We start from the raw sequence: 15,699 nt of genomic DNA on the forward strand, positions 1-15,699 counted from the left end.
TTGGATCCCGTTCTCCATTTATCTTTATTTCTCTCTCGGGAAATAGCTCTGTGGAGAAGCTTTGAATCTGACACGTCAATTGCGAGCGCCTTCTCCAAAAGGCCAGCATTTTTTATTTTGGTTTTATTTTGGTTTTGAAGTGATCGAGCTATGGATCCCCTGGGGAAAGGTCACATCCCACGTCGAAGCTTTTTTGTGTGCGGGGAGATGGGATCGCTGGTGTAGACTGATGGTGTTGGGGTACTTTTCCACCACCCCGAGGGCTCACCCCGGATGGGATGAAGCTGCTCTGGAGAAGGGCAGCGCCGGCCGCCCCGTTTTAGGCAAACGGGATTCGCTCCCGCAGCGCCGGGGAAGCGAACCAGAGCGAGGCTGGCTTTGGCTGCTGCTGTCGGTGTGTCGGAGGCGGCCAGTCGAGTCTCCCCCCTGCCCTCCAATCCTTGGGGAAGCAACCCCAAGGAAAATCCCTGCCGCTGCCTCCTGCCCCATACCTAACCCCATAGCGCAGAGGAGGTGTCCAGGCAGGCTGGCAGGTTTGGCGTGCGACCCTCCTTCTGATCTTTCTTCCGGAGGGTCATGAGTAGGGGAGTTTGTACAGAGTGAGCACACTGTGTGTGTGTGTGTGTGTGTGTGTGTGTGTGTGTTGCAGGGGGGTCCTCACTTTGTGCGTCCTCGTCGCCCCCTTCCTCGGCGCGGCGGTTCTTCAACCGAGCCAATACCCTTTTGTGCTAATAGCCCTGTCCTCATTTGCTGCCTAATTGGACTATATAAAGCCAATAAGAGGCGAGCTCTCGTAGCCTGGAGCCAAAGGACCAAATCGAAGGGGGGCGTGGAGGCAGCGAGAGATGGACGGGGCGGCGGCGGAGGCGGCGGCGGCGGGGAGAGGCGAGGGAGGGGGGTGCGCGCCGCCTGCCTCTCGCTTCTCTCCCTCTTCTCCCTCACTCACTCTGCTTTGCCCTGCCTAGTGGCACTGGGGGAGTCCGGGGGCCCAGCCGACGCCTTGCCCGGCCCGAGGCCGCTTGCCACGCTCCGCGCCCCAGCGCCGCTGCCGCCGCCCAGCGTCACCCCACTGGGGTTGACATTTGGATTTCCGCGTTAGCATTCGGCGCCGGGTTGACGCAGGAGAAGCCGCAGCAGCAGCACCGGCAGGAGGAGGAGGAAGAGGAAGAGGAGGAGAAGCGGCCCCCACGGACTTCTAAGTCTCGCTGCCTGGCTGGCTGGAGGACCGGGACTCGTCCGGGTGTAGTGCGGCCCCCACCTCCACTCCACCCCTCTCCCCTTCCTTCCCCCTGCCGTCCTTCCCCCATGCCATCGGCCAACTCGGAGCCACTCCGGAGCGCAGTGTGAACGCCGTCCCGCGGACGTGGGCAACGTGGGAAGGATGCCCGAGACCGGACAGGACGCCCCCGGCAGCCAAGCGCAGCCCCCGCCGCCGCCGCCGCAGCAGCAGCAGCAACAGCCCCCTCCGTCGTCGCAGCCCAAGGAGTCGCCGTTCTCCATCAAGAACTTGCTCAATGGGGACCACCCCAAGGCGTCTCCGAAGCAGCCCCGGGCGCTCTTCCCTCCGGCGGCCAAGGGGGCTCTGGAGGGGGCCGGCTTCGCCCTGTCGCAGATGGGTGACCTCGCCTTCCCGAGATTCGAGATCCCGGCGCAGAGATTTGCTTTGCCTGCACACTATCTGGAGAGGTCCCCTGCCTGGTGGTATCCTTACAGTTTGACGCCCGCCGGAGGCCACCTGCCTAGGCCAGAAGGTACTGGAGATCAAAGTCCTCTCTCCATCTCTCTCCCTCTTCCCCTCCCCAGTCTATTCAGCCCCCCACCCACCCACCCATCCATTTCAGTAACCCATTCGAGCCAAGGGGGTCCAGGTCTCTTCCTGAAGGAAGCCCAAGTCTTTGTCACCAAGATGATTGGACTCCATCTCCATTGCTCCGTTGTGGTTTTCCTCGGTGGTCTCTGCTCTCCAGGGTCAGCCAGGTCTCCCCTTCTTCTCCCAAACAAGCTCTCCCCCGGGGCAAATAAAGCCTTTCGGGTGTGAGCTGGGGTTTCCCCATATCAATGAGAAGTAGCGATGTTTCCTTAGTCATCACTGACTTGTAGGCACTCGCCAGAAGAACATTTATTTAGTTTTGTGGAGATCAAAGGTTGGCTTTCGTTTCATCACCAAGAAACTATATGCACTGAACGGAGTCCCCCTCTTTCCACCCCTGGCCACCTTCTCATCCCTCTCTGCGCCCCATCTGTTACTCTCCTCTCCCCTCCAAGTTTGGTGCCACTCTAATTTCCACGGGATTTATTCAGAAACAAGAGGCATTTATCATACTGTATCTAAATATCTTATCTCTCGTTCCGTCTCTCGTCCCAACCACACTTTCTTGGAAGGAAGTCCCATGAAATCCCCCACAGGACTTGCTTCCAAAGAAGTGTAGCTAGGATCCGACGAGGCTTACTCACAAGCAAATCAGCCTATCAACTAACAGTGGGGATGTGTCTGAGAAGCAAGGAAAAGGCCATTTCAGGAAGTTCATTGACTTCCTCGGTGCTCACGCTCAGGTTAGGAGCAGTTAGGATCGCAGCCTTTCGGTGAAGGAGCCCAGGGCTCAATCCTTAAAAACTCAGAACTTGAAAGTCAGCTCCATACAGCTAAATGGGACTTGTTCTCCAGCCCATTGCAGGAAGAGGAGGGAGTCGAGGCTGCTGGGTGGAGGGCAGGAGGAAGTCCCACAGCGCTCAATGGGGCTTAGTCCTAAGAGAAGTGTGCATTGGATTTCAACCCGACTTAAATCACTGGGAATAAAAATGACTTCTTCCCAAGCATACAGACTGCAGATTTCCCAATTGTCCTACTCAGAACAGACCCATTGAAATGAATGGACCTAAGTTAGTCATGGCCATTCATCTCAATGGATCTACTCTAATCATTCTGTTCTCATAACTGCCATCATACGCATTTTTTCCCTTTACCGAGCAGAGAAGTCCCATTAACTGTATCAAACGTGCCAGGTCTCTTTCTCGGAAGTGTCTCTGCTGAGTCACCCCGAAGAGGCAGCGTCCCAGCGCGTCCTCCTAGGTGCGTTTCCTCGGAAGTAAGCCCCAGCTGTGTCCCACTAGGTTTACTCCCTCGTGAGTTCATTCACAAGCCCACTTTCCAGGGAGTGAGCTCCACTCCGCTCAGCAGGGAGGAGAGAGAGAGAGCGAGCTTGACAGTCGAGCAGGGTTGACGGTGGCCTCGCTGGCTGCTCGGATCTTGACTTTTGCTCTTTGTGTGCGTGTGTCTTGCTGTTCCTCTGCAGTTTCCGTGGACAAAGCCTTCCTCAGAGACTCCTCGCCGGCCTCGGTGGGCACAGACAGGGACTCCCCGGACGAGCCCTTGCTGAAGGCCGAGCGAGAGGCGAAGGAGCTGGACTCCAAGAGCCCCGACGAGATCATCTTGGAGGAGAGCGACTCGGAGGAGGTGAAGAAGGAGGAGAGCGGCGCCGAGGACTGGCCAAAGCGCGAGTCGGAGGCGGGCAGCCCGGAGAAGAAGCCTTGCCGCAAGAAGAAGACTCGCACCGTCTTCTCGCGCAGCCAGGTCTTCCAACTGGAGTCCACCTTCGACATGAAGCGCTACCTGAGCAGCTCCGAGCGCGCCGGCCTGGCCGCCTCGCTCCACCTCACCGAGACTCAGGTCAAGATCTGGTTCCAGAACCGGCGCAACAAGTGGAAGCGGCAGCTGGCAGCCGAGCTGGAGGCGGCCAACCTCAGCCATGCTGCGGCGCAGCGCATTGTCCGGGTGCCCATCCTGTACCACGAGAGCGCCGGCGCCGACGGCGGGGGCAGCGGGGCGGGCGGAGGCGGCGGAGGCGGCCCGACGGCGGCCAGCGCGCCTGTCAGCCAGCCCCTGCTCACCTTCCCCCACCCTGTCTACTACTCGCACCCCGTGGTCACCTCCGTGCCGCTCCTGCGGCCCGTCTGAGGACTGGGCCTAGCTCAGACGGACAGGGGACGAGTCAGGGAGGCAGGAGGAAAACGGAGCAGGGAGGGAGGGAGGGAAGGAAGGCATGAGAAGGGGTCATGGATGGATGGAAGGAGGGTGGCTTCTTTAAGAACTGCGTTGAGGGACAGCCACCCTCTGTTGCCTCTCGCAGCCCAGGCCTCCGGGACGAAGCGATCGGCCCCCATCACCAAGGACCACCAAGGACCAAGCAAAGATTTGGCTGTGTAAGTAGCGCCCGGATGCTCTGCGCAACGCCCGGCGTGGAGAGACTCTTCCCCTTCGCGGTTCGCTCCTTCTACTTTGGGTTGTTCAGGAGGAGGACAGAACGGTCGTGGTGAGACCACCACAGAACTACAACCCGGGCTCTGTAGAAGTAGAGAGAGGGGGCTGATGAGAGCGCTTATCTTTGCTCTGCTTTAAGGTGGATTTGGCTATTAAAAAAAAATAATGGAGAAGCGTTGCGCAAAAGGAGATCACCCTCGTGCTCTGGTGGTGGTGGGGAGAAATCACGTGTCCAGATGGTGCCAAATGCTGGCGGGGAGAGGAGGGGGTGCTATGTTGCTTGGAAGCCTCCTGGCCTTATGGCCCTGGTCCACTTTTGAAAGGATCTGTTGGTCCTAACTGCCCGAGTCTCCAGTTCTCTGGGATCTCTAAGGAGAAACGCGGCAAGCGTCACCGTGAACCATTTTTGACTTGATTATTTATGACACTCCTTATTTTATTCTGTTCCGGGTGCGTATATCTTTAGTTCTTTCTTTCTTTCCAGAATAATAATCATGATTATCATAATAAAAAAAGATGTTGTGGAGAGCTGTAGTTCTTTGCCTTCCCCGGTCCCCGTTTCTTCTTCAAAGCAGCAGCTCCTCTGGTTTATACCGCTGACCTGTGCAATATTGTACGATTCTGAAAGCACTATAGGGTGTATTTTTTGTGGGGGGAGTTGTAGGTGAGGAAATGTCGGGTTTTGGGGGGGGGGAGAAGTGCACAATATAACGGGGGAGACAAAAAAGGGGGGGACGGGCAAAAGGCAGCTGCTCCTGAACTCCAAACTTCACAAGAGGTAGAGTGTGTCGGGCGCTTTAAGTGATGGACAATCAGTCTCTTTAAAGACGAATTGTAACTTATTTGCTATTCTGTACAGCTTTCTTGTCAGTTTCAAAGAGGGCGCGTGGGGTTTTTCGCCTGAATGGGGTGGAATCTCGAATTCTTTCGTGTCAGTCTTTCTCACCTGTTGTCTGACAAATTATTTCCCGGCCTCCCCAGATTTATTCCCCTCCCCACCTTCTCCCTCTCTAGCAGGGATCAGTCCTATTTTTAAAAATTTAAAGAAGAAGAAGAAAATATTGTTATAAGAATTCAGTGTCGTGATTGGAGGGAGGGGCGGGCTGAAACAAATAAAGAAAACCTGTTCATTACTGGTGACGCTGGTGGTGTTTTGCTTGATTATTTTAGAAACGGAAGGAGGGGACTTTGGGAAAGGAGAGATAACAGGTGTCCTAAACCGTCTCGCTAGTGGGACGCAGGCAAGCCCGCCTCTCCAACTCCAAGGGATCTCTGAACCTGCAGAGGTAGACAGAGGAGTCTTTGTTCTTCCAAAAAAAAAAAAAAGGCGGGGTGGGGGGAACGAGCCGGCCAGGTTTGCCTGCGCAGAGGAGACTTTTTCTAAAGCAGTTTAAAAAAACAAAAACCTCCACATAAGTTGAAAACGCCTGTTGCTGAGACTAGCAGGCGTTTTAGGGGCCTTGTAGACTTATGGATAATCGGCTGCGCCTTCGAAGTCCTACGTGCGGTCTCAGGTAAATGTTTCTGCTCCAGATCATCCATTCACAAACAAAACGACGCATTTTGGCTAAATTTACAGACCTTGTCGCTTTCGGTAGGAGAAAGAATCAGGAGACTGGGATAAAACTGAGAATCAGAGCAAAGGGGTTTTTTGTTTTTTTTGTCTAAGGATGAGGCTAGATCGGTGGGTTGTGGGGCTGGGAGGGTGGGGAGAGGGATCTTTGTCCTACAGAGAAGTCCTTTAAAAAAAAAAAAATAGGGGAGACGCTTGTGCTTGCAAGAACCGATGCGCTCTACGTCTGGTTTCGGCCCTTCTCCGCTCTCTCTGGAGTGTTCTGCGGTAGATAGCAGGCTGATGGCTTCACACGCCGCGAGCAACGGGTTAAAAAAACCCTAGCGTCACAGCTAGAGACGGAGAAAGGCAAGCGGAGGGGAGGATTGATTTGCACAGCCTTTCTGCGCGCTGAAGTGGGCAGCGCGCGCCGCTTGTTCCAACTGTGAGTCGCCGCGTGGTCTCCTCCTCTCCCGCAGCTCAGCATTCGAACTCAGAACCCTGAGCCTTCGCCAATATCAGATTGGCTGACAGACGCTTCTAATCGGGAAAGACGCGCGCTTGGTCCCTTTTTTTTACTTTTGGAGAGACTCCGACTCTGGAGCCTTTCTGGTGTGCCTGGAGCTCTCCAAGCGCACGGGGCCGGGTTTAGATTTCCAATCCGAGTGTATCTCTGTTGCAGAACTGCTCCAAAGCCGCAACACTCAGGGGCTGATTCAAGGCACCTTATACCCTAATGGAAGCCCCTTCCTAGTCCCACTTTGAATCCGATTTCACTCCGGTTTGCCAATGTAAAATGTTTCTAAGGGCCAAATCAGGCTGCTGGAGCTTTCCATTCAGCTCCGAGAGAATGAAAATCATTGATGCTTAGTACAGCTTTTTAATGAATTTGCTCTTCAGCAGTCCATCCAAGAGAGGGAGGGAGGGAGAGGGAGAGAGAAAAGGTCATGGTTCTGTTGTTATTCACTCCAGAGAAAACTTACCCAGATAGTATTTTTCTGGGCGATTTTTGTTTTCTTTGTTCCATCTCTTGAGCTCAATTGGTACAGGGCGTGTGCTCTTCAATAGATCTTTGGGGCCCGCTTTGAGAGATAATATCGTTTTCCGTTTATAGAAAACTGTCGTGAATAATTCTGTGTGTGTATGTATGTATACAGTTGAGGCAAGGTTTCACCAGAAAAGAAAGAAACAAGAAGGAAGGAGAAGAGATAACCATTTATTTTCTTTTCGTTTGGGATTAAAACCTCTTGGCCTGTGTGATAAATGGAAAATAAACAGAAATGTAGAGTCAAAATACGATCTTCCTTGTGTCACCTGCAAACAAGCTGATGCCTTTGGGCTGTTTGCAATACTAACTTTGGGCCAAGCCACTAGCAATCCATTAAAAAGCCCTGTTGCAACAGCAAATATCTCCTTCCATTGGCGAACACCCTGCCGCAATGTTATCAAACGCCGAGAAAAAATAACTTCTCTATTTGTGGTTAGTGCCTAGAAAACGGTTCCTGGCTCACCCTGTCTTTACTCAATCGAGAAAGGACCAGTTGGAGGCGAGCACAGCTTGTTGCCCCCCCCCCACACCTTATTTCTTTATCTTTCTTTTATATGTTACACCTGCTTCTGTTGCCTGCAATTCCCCCTCCCCTCTCTGCCAAAGCGTTCCGGTTCAAAATTGCAACAGAGTCCCTATGTATTGGCTGAGGCGCGAGGCTTTCCCCACTAGCCTATGTGTCCAGGGGTCAAGGCCTTATAACGCAGCCTTCTACAACATGCCCCCCCCCATAGGGCTGTGGGGGTTGTACAACGCAGGTTGGCCAGTGTGAGAGCAGGATGCTGGTCTGATCCAGCAGACTCTTTTTAAGAACATAAGGAGAGCCTTCTACATCAGACCAATGACCCGTCTAGTGCAGCATCCTATTCCCACAGTGATTTTGGAGTACAACTCCCAGCAGTTTCGGCTTGTGCTCATGGCGAGTTGTAGTCCAACAACAACTGGAGGCCACCAGCCTGGCGAAAGCTGCTGCGATTTAACGCGAGGTGTCCTCAGACACTGCGATTAGGAACCTTTGGCTAGCTAGACAGTCACTTGGTAGGGAGCAAGTCCTGATCCGCAGCCCACTTAATAACCTCGAATTCCTCCTTCATAAGACCAAGGCACCCAACGCAGAAACCTGTAGTCCCCTCAAGCCGCTGACTTCAAAATCAAACTCCGGTGCGCAGTGAGGAAATGGAGGAGTGGACAGGTCTTGGGCGCCCCTACGCCTCTCATTCTAACCTCTGGTTGACCTGAGGTCCATTCTCTCTGAAGGCACCCAAGCAGGGGCTTCTCTTTCCTCCAGCCCCCTGAAGGAACCCGCTGTAAGGCAAGCACAACTTCTTCAGGTCTGTTGATCTGCCCCCTTCTCTCTCTCCCGAGGCCCTTGCTTAAGTATAATTTCAGATCCCTTCAAACGCAATCTGCACCTCACTGAAATCAAGGTCCAAGGACCCACCTTTTAAAAAAGGAGAATAATAGATCCAGGATGGACTCCTCAAAGTCTTGCTTGAAAAAAGAAAAGCATTCACATTTCATCAAGCCAGAGATGTTTTAGTAGCAAGTAGGAGTGAGTGGGAAACGGCCACCCAAGAGCAATTCCTGCGCGTCATTGCGCGCCAGCGTTTGCGTGGATAAGTCAGGAGCGCGCCCCTAGACAAACTTGCTTCGGTCTGCAAAGTTTGCGCGGGGTTGTCTGGGCTGTTGAAGGACCAGGGTTTTGATCTGGGGGTTAAGTAAGAGCCCTTGCTCACCCTCTCTTTGTAGTCCCACATTTGGCCATCCCTAGCCAGGGCGCAAGGAACAGGCCTTTCCCGAGCCTCTGACCTGAGATCACACAGGCTGCGCTTGGAAATGTCAAACGTTTTATATGCAACGCGTGCGTTGAACTGGGGCTCCTTTATAGTGGACGGTAAAGAGGGCTTATTTCTCTTGTAAAAAACAATACCTGGAAGTAGCCACTCAACCCCAATGGATTGTTGTACCTTTTATTTAAATAATAATAATGGTTCCAAACAAATCTCTTGGAAACCACCAAGGCAAGCCTGTTTGGTCTCAATTCAAAGGCAGTTGCTGCCATTTCTTAATCTGCGGCCACTCCACCGCCACTTCTCTTTATTGCCGAAATTGGACTCTGACAAATCTCTGCCTTTGTTTGTCATGCAAGAGAGGGAGAGTCTACTTTATCTTCCCCTGTTCCCTTCTGTCTCTCCTCCCCCCCCCCCCACCTTCGCCATTCCTTTCTTTAAAGCTCCAGTGAACAGGACTCGCTCGGATGTTTGTATTAGCAACATACATGTATTTCTTTTATTTAGGAGTAAATAGAGGCTTGCTGTGTATAGGCAACAGCAGGCACCAAGATATAAAACTTCCTCGGGACGTCAGATCTGGCGGGGGAAGAATTCAGCAGACTTGGTGGAGATTAAAACGCAGAGCAGACGCCGCCTCCAGCAGCCAGCAGCTCTGTAGAGTTTAGCAGAAGAATTGAAAGAGGTAATTCGATTGAAACATCTTGCTCTGTGGGGAAGGGGTATTTTACACGTACCTTTTTAAAAAAAGTTTCTACCTCGTCCTTGGACCTGGAAAGTAACGCGAGAAGGGGGCTGGGGAGAAGGTAGGATCAGTTTGAAAAAGGAAAGAAAGTTGGCCAAATAAACCTAGCTATGCATACTGTGAGATCCGAGAGGGGAGTAAAAAATAATAATAATCTGTTGGAAATTCAAAACGGGGGTGGGTTCCTCCCTCAACCTCCGCCTGCCTCCCTCCGCCCCGGAATCTGCTGCAAGTGTCTCTGTAACAATCACTTTGCTCTATCGACTTAGCATAGTGTGTGCAAACGGAATGAGAAGCCCATTAAGAGCATTAACAGATTGGCCTGGCATAATACAGCAGCTCATATTGATCGCCAAACGTCTGTAAAATATTGTTTCAAATGAATCTATTGTTCCTGTGTGCTCTTTTCGTCAGTGTTGATGACCTTGGGATGCTCGCAAACAGGCAAATTATCCTTTCAGGGCTCAATCTGATTAAGCAATCCTCCTTTTCTCCCCTTACATCCTTGCTAACTTGGCAATGAGCAGCGAGGGGGCGGGGAGGGCGCAGGATATATAGGCGTTCTGTGGCAGAGCTCTGAGGTGGGGCAGGCATGAGGTTCAGAGCCCAGAGCAGGGCTGAGCAGACTTCAGGCTTGGAGGGATCTGCTTTGGGTTGTGGTTTCGCTTTAAAATAGACTCATGAAATCCACCGACCGGAGCCTGGCGCAAAAGTCATTCCCTTAGATTGAAAGAATTCTGAACTCAGAAAAAGATTCTGAGTGTCAAAAGCAAATGGTGCCCCAGACCTTCCACACTCAAATCCTCTCTCCCCCTCTTCATTTCAGCTGGGTTATTTAGGTAGGAGTTAGCATTTGGTTGCTGCCTTTGTTTAAATAATTGCCCCTGAGAAATCCTCGCTTATCTATTTCAAATCACCCAGAGATCTTTCAGTAGCTCCACATATCTGCCCACCAATGGTCTAGAGAACAATCAGTACAGGGACACCTGAAATGCAGATCTAAATTTGTTTAGTCAGAAGCAAGTCTTGTGAAGCACTCTGAAGCTTTCTCCCTAGCAAGCCTGTTTAGGACTACACTGTTGGGTTTCCTTAATCATAGAATTTGTTGCCTACCCTTGACTGTAGTCCTTGTGCCATATTACTTCCCTTGCTCTACTAAGGCTCTACTAAGTTCTACAAGAATAGGCCCCATTGAACTCAGGAGGACTCATTTTGGAATAAAGGGAGCACAAGGCTGGGCTGTTAACTGCTGCATTTTAGCAAAATTATCCCAATACAGCACATGCAATGTGTTCCAGTGATTAGAGTTTTGGGTTCTGCATCTGGGTGTGCCCCATCCTGCATTTCATTCAAATATTTATTGTGGGAGCCAAGGGGAACGAGAGAAAGGTGTCATTTCTCCTTATCTGTCATTTTTGCCCCTCTATCTGTAAAATTGAAGGGACTTACCTGCTTTGAGGGCAGAAAATGAAGACTTGAATCTATATATATATATTTTTACTCTAAAACCACTGCTAATGTTGTTGTTGTTGAATCATGAGGTTGCTGGAGGAAGATTAAAAAGAACTTCATTATTGATCTTAAAGTAAGCCAGATGTCAGGGACTTGTGGCCATTCAGAGGTTGCCGGACTGCAGTTCCCATCATCCCTAGCCATTGGCTACAATATCTGGGGATGATGGGAGTTGGGAGTTCAGCAACCTCTGGAGTGCCACAGGTGCCCCTTGCAGCAAGTGGAGCAGTCAGGTCCTCTAGTTCTAATCGAAAACAGTGAACATGTCAAGTTGAATAGAATGGAGGCTTAATGTCTAATAGCCAGATCCATAATGCACAGGAAGCATATCTGAGAATGCTTATGGTGAATCAGTTACACATTATCAAACTATAGCCATTCTTGAAGTCATAATTGAAGGGTTTGACTTGAAGAAGGTTTTCCACCTTCTTAGGGCTTGGGAGTGTTAAGCAGGGAGAGTTCTACTTTGCTTAAGTGTTGATCCCCCACACTGTGAAAAGTTTCATCTACTGATGCCTACAGACCCCCTTCTCTCTCTCTTAAATCTGGTCAGCTTATTAGCTCTTCTTCACTGGAGGATTTTAAGTAGAGGCTGGGTGGCTGTTTGTCAGGGATACCTTAGTTGCCTGCTGCATTGCAGATCCTGCATTTTAAGCAGGGGGTTGGCCTAGGTGACTTTTATGGTCCCTCCTAAGATTGGGGTATGTGAATAAGGATGAAACCCTGTGACAGGGGTAGCCAATGTGGGGCCCTCTGTTGTTTTACTTTGCAAAGTGAGCTGGGGAAAGTGGCTGCAATAGCACACAGAGACACCTGGTGTGGACAAACATGAAAACTTAGGCTTATTACAGAAAATACATGTTTTCTAGAAAGGAGTTCCAGTTCTAACTAATTGAGTTGGGAGGTGCAAGAGAGCCACCTTGCTCCTTGCACCCAGCAGAGATACATCAAAATATGACCTCTCTCCAAGAGGGTTCAAGAGAAAATGTGAAGGAGGCAGGAAGCGATAGCTGCAACCTGAGAATATCATTCTACCATCAAAGAAAAGGTCAGGGCAGAGATCAAAGGACAATGAGACAGTTTAGAAATTTGGAGGCTCCCTTTTCTGTCTGCTTCAACCCCATGCAAATCCCTAAGCAAGTTGAGTTGTGTGCTAACACTTCCAATGCCTTCCAAGTGTTGTGGATTACAACTCCCATCAACCCCAACCAGCATGGCTGGTGGTTAGGCATGATGGGAGTTGGAGTCCAGCAATATCTGGAGGCATAGGAGCCAACTCCTAGGGGCCAAGATCCCTTCAGCCCTCCTGCCCAATAAAATATTTGAGGGGGCTTGACCCCAAAAGTTGGTGGAGATTGCTATTCACATGGTGTGTGTGCACAATGCAGGGTGGGGCTTACCTGCCCCCCCCCATTTTATTCAAATTGGCACACCTGTCTGGAGGGCACCACTTGGGTACCCCAGTCCCCTTGATTTCAGTGGGATCAACTGCCTGGCAGCTTTTTGCAGCTGCATCAGTTGGGTCTTCTTCCTCTCCTTCTCCAGAAAGTGTTTGTTTCTTGAATCAGACTAACCAAATACCATTTCTTTAAAAAAAATGTGGCTAGACACCAGTTTTCAATAATGCATTTAATGAGGAGTTTTCAGTGGTTCTGGCAGGCATCTGCAACTTTTGTCTTCATTAGTTAATTCAAGACACAAATTCCTTTGAGCTCCTGAGTCTGCATGGTGCTGGCCCAACGCAAAGAAGAATGCCATCACTCCTTTTAAGATGAAATGTAGGTTCTGCAACAGTGTAGAGATGGTAATGGCAAAATCCCTATTGATGCCATGGATCTGGATTTGGCTGGAATTCTTAATCTGGAGTTGGCCTACTTGGAAATTCCATTGAGAGGCGTGAGCCTGACTACAGCATGAGGTGTTTTGGATCTGTTTGTCATCCTCTGATCTTAGGCTGCTCAACTAGTTATGCAGAACAAAGTGGCAGTGAATTAGAGTTCCTGAGTTGTGATCTGTACTCCTTTAGATAACAAATGGGGGGGGGGGGTTATATATATATTTTTATTGCTTCCTGGAGAGGAAAGGATAAACAACACTCCCCTGTAGTAGAAAACTAGTTCATCAAAGAGAAGGGTTTGGCAGACCACTCACTAATGTGCTAGTTTAGTCAATGCAGGGAGCGTTAAAGAAAGCGGGGAAGCATTCAGAATTATGACACCTCCGCTCCCCGTCTCGCCCCCAAGATCGCAATATAAAACGCACATCTCTGAATTAAGAGCAATGTAATGCAGTGGTTAAAGCAGAGAGGCCAGAAGTTCAAATCCCCATTCAGTCACGAACCTCATTGGATGACCTTGAACCAATCAAAAATAAAAGGGGTTGGGGGAGAGGAGCCGCTGCCCTGAGCAATCTGGAAGCCGGTTTGAAATGTGCGTAATAACAGCAGACATTCTCGTAACGAGCAATGCGTAAAATGCGTAAAGGCGCTTCATGTTTGGAAACGAAATCCATCCGAAAATGGAGCTGGCATCTCACCAGAACCGCACGACGGAAACCAAAACCTCTGATCCAAAGCCTATAGACTGACATCGGGAGCACCGATTGCCACACACCGAGTGCTTGGGACGGGGAGGGTGCTTAGATTTTCTGTTTCCAAAGACAAGGAACTAGGGTCATCTCCAATGTGCGAACGATGGTCTTCTCTCGCTCCCGGCCACTTTAATATCACTTTAAGATCAGAGCCAGATGAACCAGGCTTGCGTTTTGTTCTTCATAATTTGGTGGGTGGGGAGGCAGCTTTCCTGACACTTCTGTCGGCGTAAAAGCGCGTGGGTTTTCGAGTCAGGCAGAATTCTGCAGCCGGCACGAAAGTGCTTGGTCCCTGCAAGCATCTCTAGGTCGAAGGCGAGGCCATGATATAAACTTGATCTCTGAGAAATAGTGTAGGGTTGTGGTCGGCTCCCCTCCGGAAAAAAGTACAGTGGTACCTCGGGTTAAGAACTTAATTCGTTCTGGAGGTCCGTTCTTAACCTGAAACTGTTCTTAACTTGAGGTACTACTTTAGCTAATGGGGCCTCCCGCCGCGCCGCCGCCGCACGATTTCTGTTCTCATCCTGAAGCAAAGTTCTTAACCCGAGGTACTATTTCTGGGTTAGCGGAGTCTGTAACCTGAAGCGTCTGTAACCCCAGATACCACTGTATATTCTAAGCACTGGAAAAAGCACAGAACAGAGCAATTGACCTTTCCAAGCGCCTGGAGTAGAACGCCTTCCGTGCCTTGGGGAGGCCTTGCGAGCCTATGCTTTTCCTATATTCAGTGGGATCTACTGTTGGGGAAGGACACATAATATTGCAACCCCAATAAATGTAAGTTTATGAATGGTGTGAAGGGGAACAAAGGAGAAGACATTGTGCCCAGTCAGATCAATCTAGTGGGGAATCCCAGGCACCGGGGCGAATGAGGTCCTCCAGAACTCTCCCCAGGCCATGGGATGTTGCTTCCAACTGCGATGGTGCCTCTTGCCTAGATGGAGAGACGGGGAGGGTAGCGATCTCTGGGTTTTGCGTGGCTCGAAAACAGCCTACTGAAAAGAGTCACTTTTACTTAAAGCTACAGCTGCCGCCACCAGCCTGTGGCCCCTGGGGCGCTGCCTGTGACAGAATGGGACCCTCGGGCTGAAGACGGTTCCTCCCATCATGTCTACACCAAGGGGTGGAACCCAGGGCTTTGGACTCAGCTCCCCTCAACCCCAGCAATAGCCGGGGATGATGGGAAATGGAGTACAGCAAAGAAAGTAAGTGGAGAGCCGCATAGGTTTTCCATCCCTGGTCTAAGTTGACTGGTAGCTACTTTCCAGGATTGCAGACTGAAAGTTGTCCCAGCCATATCTGGGGATGTCTGAACTTTTGCGTATAAAGCTGATGTTTTCCCACGGATCTATGGCCCAATCCTCTCTTAAACGAAATGACATGTGGTCCTGGAAGACAGAGGAAAGTACCCTTTTCATGAATTAATAGTGAGCAGTGCACCCCTACGTATGTTTATTCCGAAATAAATATCACCAAATAAGTGTCTAGATAGGGTTATAGCCTATGGCAGGGGTAGCCAACGTGCTGCCTGGCTTGCAGATGTTGCTGAACTACATCTCCCATCATCCATGACCACTGCCCATGCTGACTGGGGAGTTAGGATCCAACAGCATCTGCAGGATGTCTATCCCAGGCCTATGGCATGGGATTTATTGTTGGGGTGTCCAGACGCAAACGAGGGCAGAATTCCTGCCACTTTAATAGAAGTAGAAGAATGGCCTCTGGGAGACTATAGGCAGCCACGGTCAATCAGCCTAGTAATAGATTCATAGAGTTGGAAAGGGACCCCGTGGATCATCTAGTTCAGGGTTTCCCAAATCTGGGTCTCCAGCTGCTTTTGAACTACAGTTCCCATCATCCCTGACCATTGGTCCTGCTGGCAAGGGATGATGCCCGTTGTAGTACAAAAAATCAACAACTGGAGACCCAAGTCTCGGAAACCCTGATCTACTCCAACCCCCATGCAATGCAGGAATATGTACCCATAGGGGATCAAATCCATAACTTTGGCATTATCAGCGCTACACGCTAAGCAACTGGGCTATTGCAGAGGTAGCTAACGTGGCGCTTTCCCGATGCTGCTCAATGGTCAGGGATGGTGGGAATTGTAGTCCAATAATATATGGGGAGGGCGCCTCATCGGGTAATGTGGCTAACTTGAGGAGGAAAAGTGCGAGGAAAAGAAACGACCCTTTTTAGTTCTGC

At 50.6% G+C, this 15,699-nt stretch overlaps 2 protein-coding genes across 2 annotated transcripts in view; both read left to right on the plus strand.

Moving 5' to 3' along the window:
* Positions 1-943: 943 nt before the first annotated feature.
* Positions 944-4,051, plus strand: HMX3 (H6 family homeobox 3). The gene is made up of 2 exons (XM_083441142.1): positions 944-1,751; positions 3,294-4,051. Exons 1-2 carry the CDS (start codon positions 1,382-1,384, stop codon positions 3,953-3,955), a joined length of 1,032 nt encoding a protein of 343 aa, XP_083297268.1. The 5' UTR covers positions 944-1,381; the 3' UTR covers positions 3,956-4,051.
* HMX2 (H6 family homeobox 2) overlaps positions 3,982-15,699 on the plus strand; it is a 31,339-nt gene continuing 19,621 nt past the window's right edge. Inside the window, exon 1 of the mRNA XM_083441143.1 lies at positions 3,982-4,200. Coding sequence (XP_083297269.1) covers positions 4,058-4,200 — 143 coding nt within the window. The 5' untranslated portion in view covers positions 3,982-4,057. The remainder of the gene's footprint in view (positions 4,201-15,699) is intronic.

The sequence above is a fragment of the Podarcis tiliguerta genome, assembly GCF_965153285.1.
Source record: "Podarcis tiliguerta genome assembly, chromosome: 5".
NCBI lineage: Eukaryota > Metazoa > Chordata > Lepidosauria > Squamata > Lacertidae > Podarcis > Podarcis tiliguerta.